The following is a 9,683-nucleotide window of genomic DNA, read 5'->3' as shown; positions in this document are numbered from 1 at the left end:
GAATATGCCTGAAATGATAAATTAGCAAAATTTAAACCTAGTGAAAATTAGTCATTTTACAGTATTGAAGTGCTTATAATCAGTGCGAAACGTTTTTCATTGCCTTTTCAGCCCTCTTATCTCAGGAATAATGCAAAATTTGCACTTGGGCAGTAGCTTGATGCATCAACCTCCACTACACATCGGTTGATACGATAACCGTACTGCCTTAATTTGTTCATACTTTGCTGTATTCCTGTCATAACCTCATAATATAATGCTGATTTACTTATTTTTAATAGGCATATTTGAGGGCATAATAAAAGCTTTCACACTGTGTGCTTCATCAGATCAGTACAAGTCAAAACATTATGATGTACATAGCTTGTATGGACTGACAGAGATGAGTGAGTATATATCGTTATTCCATTTTGATATTGTAGCAATTTATGTAGGTTTCAAAACCATACTGTGTAAAATACTTTATTTTTGCTTTGAATTAATTTTTGCTATTTTCGCTGAAGGAATGATTCAGTGAAAATAAAATCCAGGAATATATAATTTTTATACTTTTTTTTCTATATTTTGCATTCAATTTTGCATTCAACTTGTCAAAAATCTGTGAAAATTAATTCCATACAAAAAAAAAAAAAAATCTTTTCAGGGAAAATTATTTCCTGCTAAAATAAAGTATTGTACAGTATTTGGAATTAGTATTGAAGTGTGGGGTAACATAGACATGGCACCCATGAATATACTTCTCTCTATATTTAGAAAATCAATCTTTTTACAAGGGATGGCATGCTTGTATTTTAAACTCTTATAATCAATACAAAACATGAACAAGCAAGGTTTAGGTTTTTAACTCAACAGGCTGCCAACAATTATACAAATTAGCTACCAAAAATTATTAAAATGCTTTGGTCTACACAGCTGATATCGATAGTGCACATGTATTGAATTGACCTCTGTCAGACTAGTTCATATTGTGGCGATAACTTCAATATTTTTGTGATATTTGTTAAAAAAGGCTATTTTCCACTTCTACTTGAAAACTACCAGCTCAATTACTTTGATACTAGCTGGGGGTCCATAGCTCTTTTAGTGTTGGTCTTTAGTTTTTGTGATGGTATTTTAGTCATTTCTGATTCATTTTGCGTTATTAATTTGTTATTTTCAGACATTAGGGTTTTTATGGACACTTGTGTAACACAAACATGTTATTACAACAACCATGGAGCTATTTAAAACATGAAACCACTTGTTCTAGTAAATCATTAAAAAGGGTAGCAATACAGTGCAAATTATTTTTTCCTTTCACCTAGTTTTGAGATGCATGTATAAAATACGGTACTGCTTTTTAGCTCCACTGTTAAAGATGACAGGCATGACGGTTGGTATAGATGATTGCCCATTGTCTCATGTCACCTTTTTTTCAAACAACTTCTTCTTGAACACTAGCCAAATTGCTCTCATCCTAGGTACATAATGTTCCTTTGGTGAGATTTAATCATTTCATGACAATGTCTTCAATTCTCTATTCTTAGCTTCGCTGTTGACTTTGTTGAGGGGTGCTTATCATATGAGTGATTGTCCGATTGCTTTGATATTCGATATATAGGTGCTACACGTGGACCTCTCTCATTTGTTCATTTTGTAATGATATATTTAATTCTTTAATTTTGGTGAATATTTTTGTCTTTTTTGGTAAAAAATGATATTTTTGACTTCTTGTTGAAAACCACAAGTCCGATGCTTTTATATTACATATATAGGTACTACATGTGGACTTCTTTCAGATTTGTTAATTTCATGGTGATATCTTTAATTATCTAATTTTGAGATGCATGTATAAAATATGGTACTGCTTTTTAGCTCCACTGTTAAAGATGACAGGCAGGACGGTTGGTATAGATGATTGCCCATTGTCTCACGTCACCTTTTTTCCAAACAACTTCTTCTTGAACACTAGCCAAATTGCTCTCATCCTAGGTACATAATGTTCCTTTGGTGAGATTTAATCATTTCAATAAAACGAGGCCATATGTCAAGAACGATACATAGGTGTTAGATGCTCAGTGATGACCAAATGGTAAATAAAGGTTTAAACAATATTTTAATAAAAAATGGCAGTTTGAAAAAAAACTGTTTCATTTATAATCTTAATTAAGTTTCAGCTTTTCCACTGATATTTCGAGTACTAATTATCACATTTCAATGAATCTAGAACTATGCAGAGACCCAATTAGTTTTCGGTAAATATTTATGCATATTAATCACCTAATTTGCATAACTAACCAATTTTCACACTGATATCTCAAGTGCTAATCATCACATTTCAATGAAACTTTGTACATGGATGCTGTAGGACAATATACAGACCTGATTAATTGTGGGTTAAAATCTGTACATATTAATTACCTAATTTGTATAATTGACCAATTTTGGGCTATCACACTGATATCTAAAGTACTAATTATTCCATTTCAATGAAACTTAGTACAATGATGCTCTAAGACAATGTACAAAGCTGATTAGTTTGGGGTTAAAATCTATTTATATTAATTCCCTAATTAGCATAATAATTCATAATTTTTTGGTTCTAATCACATTTCAATAAAACTTGGTACATAGATGGTCTGTTACATTGTGCAGACCTCATTAGTTTTACAATCTGTTCATATTAATTTTATGATTTGCATAAATAGTTTTCAGCTTTTCCATCAATATCTCAAGGACAAGTATTTTCAAATTATTTTTTAACGTGTTTCCAATACTCTCAGCACATGGGAGTTCTTTCTAAGCTTTCTTTGATTAGTAATTTTAGTCAAAACAATAATATTTTATAGTAAGATTATTCAATACCACAAGATACATATTGAATGTTTATTATATGCTTCCAATGCATGTGTTATCTTGTAAGCCTAATTAAGGCTGCTGCCCAATATAAAACATTTTTTTAGGAGAAGGGTCTAAAACTAAAAATGTGCCCTCAATCTTCTGATTTATTTGTTTCTTTTGTTTATATGCACAGGTTTAATTGTGGCATTGGTCCACTAATATTTGCTGATCAGTTCATACAGCTGTCAAGTTCACTGGCATCTAAGTACATATATGGACTTGGTGAACACTGTGGTAGTTTTCTACATGATGTCAACTGGTCTAGATATGCTTTCTGGAGCAGGGATGTTTTCCACGCTGTAAGTACAATGTAATATGGACTACAGAGGGCGCTGTTAATAGATTTGTGTTTTATCTGACTTGAAAACTGGAAAATATTAATGATATTTATTTATTTTCCCATTATTTAGGAAAATTTAAACTTGTATAGTGTTCATCCATTCTATCTGTCTATTGAAGATGATGGCAATGCACATGGTGTGTTCTTACTCAACAGCAATGCTATGGGTATGTATGATAGTTGTATATTCTCTGAGAAATTGTCATGGAACTGTTAACCTTTTTACCACCAGTTCCCTCTTTTCATCACCAATTCACAAAATAGTCCAATTTATAGTTTGCACTTTCCGTCAGAAGGTTAGGACAAAATTAGCCAAAATTTTTGAGTAAAAACTGAAAATTGACTCAAACTTTGTCTGTTGGCTCTGAAATTAGAATATAAGAAAAAAAGTGCAGAAAATTTGGCCGAGAAAGTCTGATGTTGAAAAGGTTTAGAAGTTAAGATAGAACAATCCTCAATTTTGTATATTATACTATTTTTTTACAATTCACCATGCAACATATACTTCCTGAGTATAATCCTTCATAATCTGGAAAAACATAAAAATTACTTTGAAGTCACACTAATTGAAAGGACTGTGGTTACAAAGCAATGGATATGAACCTTACGCATTAAAATTTTGTTTCAAATAAACAACACATATTTGACCCAATTGCAACTTGTATCAAGCGCATGATTCTCAAACATTAGTTTATTTTCATGATGTATCATTGTGTTCAACCAAAATGTTTATCGTAAAAATTTGTTTTGCTTCGTTGACTGCATAGTCAGCAAGTTCTAACTAAAAATGCTACATAAATTGGTTTCCACCCTCCTTATGGCTCATTCATTTATTTATGTATTAACCTTATTAACTAACGAGATCTAGTGTTACCCTAGCTATATCAAATTATTCCTTTGTTTACTGTTTTCAGAGTCAATTTTTCAGACGTCTCCATCCATCACATGGAGGACTGTTGGTGGTGTTTTAGATTGTTATGTCTTCTTTGGACCCAGCCTTGACCAAGTGATACAGCAATACACTGAAGTGATTGGAAGAACATTTATGCCACCGTATTGGGGTTTGGGATTCCACCTGTGTAGATGGGGATATGAAACTGTTGATGGTACAAGAAAAGTCACTGACAGAATGAGAAATGCCAAAATACCACAGGTATTGTTATTTTAGACTTTTTATCAGTAGATGGCTTGTGTCATAATTTTTCTAATAATTTTTGTACTTCTCATCAAACTTAAAAATGTTTATCAATTGTTTATGTTTAAAGATAATTCTCATGAATATTTAAATTTACTTCTCTGAACTAGGATGTACAGTGGAATGACATTGACTACGCTGTAGCCTACAAAGATTGCACTTTAAATAAGAAAGTATTTGGGGATTTACCAAAATTCATTGATGAACTTCATAACAATGGCCAACACTATATACATATCATGGTAAGTTAGGGATTCAGTATTTTTTAACCCATGCATGTGTATAAGTGTAAAATGTCATAGGAAATGTAATTCATATACTGATCAGGCTCTACACTAAATGGCCATACGAATAGTTTTGATTTATCAAAATAATTTGGGATTCCAGTAGATTATTATGTCATTGTAATTTTGATTGGACATATATTCAAATCAACTTTTGGAAGCTGGTTACATAATTTAGACTTAACTAAAACATGTTTGACTCAAACCAAAAATTTCTACATATTATTCACCAAGCCACTAGCATACAAACTAAGAAGTGTACCCTCAATTCGCTCAGTCTCTGGAATAGGAATTCCAAATAACACTTCCTACACAATTCAAGAGCTTTTGATCTTGACATTGGTAATACTAAAGTTCAGAGCTTATTGTTTTGTTTGTTTTGATTGAAAGGATCCTGGTATTGCCGCTGACAGTGCCCCTGGTACATAGATAGATAGATATTTTATTTGACACAAAATTTAGCATGAATGAAAAAAACATACAATAAATCAATGGTCAAGAAAAACACAAACAAAACAATAGACTAAACTAAAGCTTAGATATAAAATCAATAAATTTTCCCAAGCAATTGACAATGAAGCTATCTTTAGTGCCTAGCAAGCACTTGAATTTCTCAAGAGTTGATAACTTGCAAATGTTGTCATCATAAATTGCTAATTCAGCTTCAAATTTAGTACGAGCTTGTACAATCTGACTATTTTTACAATTGAGTAAAACATGGAATTCATCCCCAATAGCCTGTTCATTACATAGAAAACAAAACCTTTGCTCTGGAGGTGTTTTATTATATCTAAGTTTTTCAATTGGCAACGCGTGAGAAGAAATGCGAAACTTAGTGAAGCTGACCCTGTGTTGCACATTTTTGATTTGTTCTAAATATGGTTCAAATTCAAAATTTTGTTTAAACTTGTTAAAAGTACGTAGCTTATTCTTTTCTGGTTTAAATACCGTTGGCAACCAGACTTTATTATAGTAAACTTGTTTGAATTTGGTTTTGAATTCTATAGTGTTAGATTCATCGCTAATTTTAGTTAATGTGAATAATCTTTTAACAAATGCTGTTCATGAATTACCGTTCATTTTATTGTCAGTATTAAAAGCACAGTCCAGAAGATGATTATGTTTAATTGATTTTAGCTTTTCATAATTTTTCAATGTTTGTGAACTAATGTCAATAATGAGAGGATAGCTACCAAGTTCAGCTCTAGATGCTGCATTGCTGGCTTAATTATTAACACCTAAAATCTGTTTGCAAAGTTTAATGTGGAGTTGTTCAAAGTATGTTTTGTCATTAAACAGACTTTGTATAAAATTGTCTTCAGTTATTTCGTTATTTTTTGTTTTAACAAGTTTGAAAGTAAAAGCCCCCCATATCTCAGATCCATATAATAAAATGGGTAGGATTGTACTGCGATATAACTGAATAGCATTTTTTGGCGAAACTATATAATTGTGTAGGCTAAGTGTTTGTTTTAATGCACCTATTGCACGCATTGCTTTTTTGACTAGATTATTGATAGCAATTGTAAAATTACCACTACTTTGAAAAGTGATACCTAAGTAGGTATATGTTGGGACAACTTTTACCTGTTGGTCTCCTAAGTAAAATTTGACATCTATCTTTCTTCCCCTGTTATTAAAAATAATAATTTTAGTTTTGTTAATATTAACTCCAAGTCTCCATTTGATACAGTAGCTTTTAAACAAATTAAGATTATCTTGTAGTCCTGTACTTGTGTTTGAAAAAATGACAATGTCATCTGCAAAAAGTAGGCAATTAATATTGGTGCCATTAAGACTGACAGACTCAGATTTTTTAAGACTGTCAGATAGGTCATTGATGTATATGTTAAATAGTAATGGGCTTAAGTTGCATCCTTGTTTAACACCACTAGATGATACAAATGGTTTGGTGCACCCCTGACCAGTCTTAATAGCATAGCTAGTATTTGAATACATTGATTGAATCAAATTTATACATTTTCCTGTCACTCCTGCTTTCCCTAATTTAAATAATAGCCCTTCACGCCAAACACTATCAAAAGCTTTGCGTAAGTCAACAAAGCAGGCATAAAGATATTTCTTGCCAATGCTATTTGTATATTTATTGATAATTGAATGAAGATGTTGTCTGTTGTTTATTGATAATTGAATGAAGATGTTGTCTGTTGTCCTCCTATTCTTTCTAAATCCAAATTGAGAATCTTGTAAGAAATTATTATTGTTAAGAACATTTTGAATTCTATTATGAATAATGCTATTAAAAATATATATGAACCATTCGATCTTGGTAAAAAAATGGACATCTTTATTAAACTGGATGGAAAATACATAGAAGGGAAGGTATGTATTCTATGCGAGGAAATTTATTTACATTATGTTTTGTATTTGTGTAGAATTGTATTTGTGAGAATATGTTGACATGACGCACATTTTAATTATTTTTGTTTTAAGGTTTGGACCAATGTTACCGTGTTTCCAGACTTTATAAATCCTAGAACTAGTGAATGGTGGTACCAGATGATTTCAGAATGGTATAAAAAAGTACATTTTGATGGACTCTGGATTGTGAGTTATACATATTTTTACAATACACTGCTAGTATTTTCTAATGAGACAAAATACAGCAAGAAAGTGTAAAACAGTGTTTTCAGTAGTAGGGATAGTAACAAAAGTACAATGGTCAAATTTGCTATCATGCAGGTATATCTTTTAGACAAACATTGTATATGTATATATTCACATATATCTAAACTTTCTAATGTTGTATATTGGTTGCTATGCATTAAATGAGAATGTTTGAATCACAGATATATTTTTAACTCGTTTATTCCCTGTTAGGATATCGACATACTAGATGTACCATTATCACTTGCACAAGGGGTGCAAATTTGTGCATAAAGTCAACAATGACATTCATTGTTTGTGATCTGTCACCGAACCATTTTTTTCACAAACCATGTACTTTTGTGCAACAATTTATTATTTAATTAATATATTTTCATTGAAAACATTTTGTAAATAATGTAATGTAATGTAAATAATAATTAAATGTATTTGGAAATACAAGCATGTGTTTGGGGTTAAATTCCCAATATGCAAGCATGTGTGTGGGGATTTAAATTGCAATATGAATGTGTGTGGGTGTGTGTGGGGGGATTTAAATTGCAATATGAATGTGTGTGAGGGGGTTAAATTGTAATATGAATGTGTGTGGGTGTATGTGGGGGGTTAAATTGTAATATGCAAGTGTGTGTGTGGGGATTTAAATTGCAATATGAATGTGTGTGGGTGTGTGTGTGGGGATTTAAATTGCAATATGAATGTGTGTGGGTGTGTGGGGGGGGATTTAAATTGCAATATGAATGTGTGTGAAGGGGTTAAATTGTAATATGAATGTGTGTGGGTGTATGTGGGGGGTTAAATTGTAATATGCAAGCGTGTGTGTGGGGATTTAAATTACAATATGAATGTGTGTGTGTGGGTGTGTGTGTGGGGATTTAAATTGCAATATGAATTTGTGTGGGTGTGTGTGGGGATTTAAATTGCAATATGAATGTGTGTGAGGGGGTTAAATTGTAATATGTGTGTGGGTGTATGTGGGGGTTAAATTGTAATATGAATGTGTATGAGGGGGTTAAATTGTAATATGAATGTGTGTGGGTGTGTGTGAGGGGGTTAAATTGTAATATGAATGTGTGTGGGGTAGAATAGAATAGTTAAAGGGTTTCCTTGGGGTGAATAAACATGTTTATGGGGGGGGGGGTACAGTGGGTGTTTTGATTAGTTTTTTGTGGGTCAGTGTTCAGTACATATTGATCTTTTCATTCTTAATTAGCTCAGTTTGTTTTTAATATTTGAGGATATTTTTAGTTTGTTTGATCTTTTTATTTTTTTAATTTTTAATATTTGTATTTTTAATATTTCAAATTACAGTTTTATTTTATTTTATGTTTAAGTATTGATTATTTGTAATAATTTGTTTTTAATATTTTCAAGTATTGATTATTTGTAATAATTTTTTTTTAATATTTTTAAGTATTGATTATTTGTAATAATTTTTTAATATTTGTATATTGTTTTAGATTGTTTGTATTCTGTTTCCACAGTGGGTGGTTTAATTAAATGAGCGGGGGAGGGGTATTGAATAAATTTAATCGTGGTGTGTATGCATTGAAGTGTGTGAAATGGTGTGATTTGAATACACATGTTATATACATTTGATGTCATCCACACATTTATTGTATTTATAAGGACTTGTACATAGCGTAGGAGATGATATGGTGGTAGGACACCGTGCTTACCATAAATGTCTTGGATAAAACATTATATTGTAAAAACTGATATTTGTAATACATTAAAGAAACAAATTAAAATGTGTGATTATTTATTTGTGATACTATTACAGGAAGCGTAACATTTGTGGTAAGTGAAAGTTATTTTCATGCCATATACTGTGGTTATCTTTTGCAAGAAAGCAAGTTAAAATACATGGATATGCCACATTATAAATGATTAGTAAATATGTGGGTGTCCATGTAGAAATAGACCAAATGTTATGCAATGTGAAAATAGGCCTACATGTATGTACAGTTTGCTGTAAATTGTTTAGCACAATTATGCAACCATGCAGAAGACAGGTGCTCCCAGAATCCACTGCATCTATCGAAATATTAGAGATTATTACAAAAATACTGCAAAGTATGCACAACGCGAGTCATATCACCCGATACATCACATACTTCTCGAGTGCATACTATCCAGTATTTTTGTGATAAGCTTGTTATTATTCATCTATTCCCTGCTTGTAGAAATAATTTAATAAGAGATAACAGATTGAAGAATACTCCGTACAGCATTTTATTGAGTGGTAAATGTGCGATGTATAATAATGCAACTTATACATGTCCATTAGTTCAGTTTAAAATTATGGTTACTTTTAAACTAAACTGTTCTTTGTACGTGACTGAAAATTGTTATCAGA

At 31.4% G+C, this 9,683-nt stretch overlaps 1 protein-coding gene across 1 annotated transcript; it reads left to right on the top strand.

Annotated features, from left to right (window-relative positions):
• The first annotated feature begins 2,845 nt into the window (after positions 1-2,845).
• LOC146726318 (lysosomal alpha-glucosidase-like) lies at positions 2,846-7,571 on the top strand. Its single transcript, XM_085496236.1, has 5 exons — positions 2,846-3,179; positions 3,291-3,387; positions 4,135-4,373; positions 4,526-4,657; positions 7,154-7,571. The coding sequence occupies exons 1-5, from the start codon at positions 2,964-2,966 to the stop codon at positions 7,337-7,339; spliced, it is 870 nt and encodes a 289-aa protein (XP_085352362.1). The 5' UTR covers positions 2,846-2,963; the 3' UTR covers positions 7,340-7,571.
• Positions 7,572-9,683: the final 2,112 nt, after the last annotated feature.

The sequence above is a fragment of the Saccoglossus kowalevskii genome, unplaced genomic scaffold (genome assembly GCF_978046115.1).
Source record: "Saccoglossus kowalevskii unplaced genomic scaffold, keSacKowa6.1 SCAFFOLD_24, whole genome shotgun sequence".
In the NCBI taxonomy this organism is placed as follows: Eukaryota; Metazoa; Hemichordata; class Enteropneusta; family Harrimaniidae; genus Saccoglossus; species Saccoglossus kowalevskii.
The sequence above is the reverse complement of the archived record's forward strand: the minus strand, read 5'-3'. Positions and strand labels throughout refer to the sequence as shown.

Coding starts and splice junctions, on each gene's coding strand:
- LOC146726318 (XM_085496236.1), top strand. CDS start 2,964: ATGTGCCCTCAATCTTCTGATTTATTTGTTTCTTTTGTTTATATGCAC. Junction 3,388..4,134: donor ACTCAACAGCAATGCTATGG/GTATGTATGATA, acceptor TACTGTTTTCAG/AGTCAATTTTTCAGACGTCT. Junction 4,374..4,525: donor GAAATGCCAAAATACCACAG/GTATTGTTATTT, acceptor TCTCTGAACTAG/GATGTACAGTGGAATGACAT.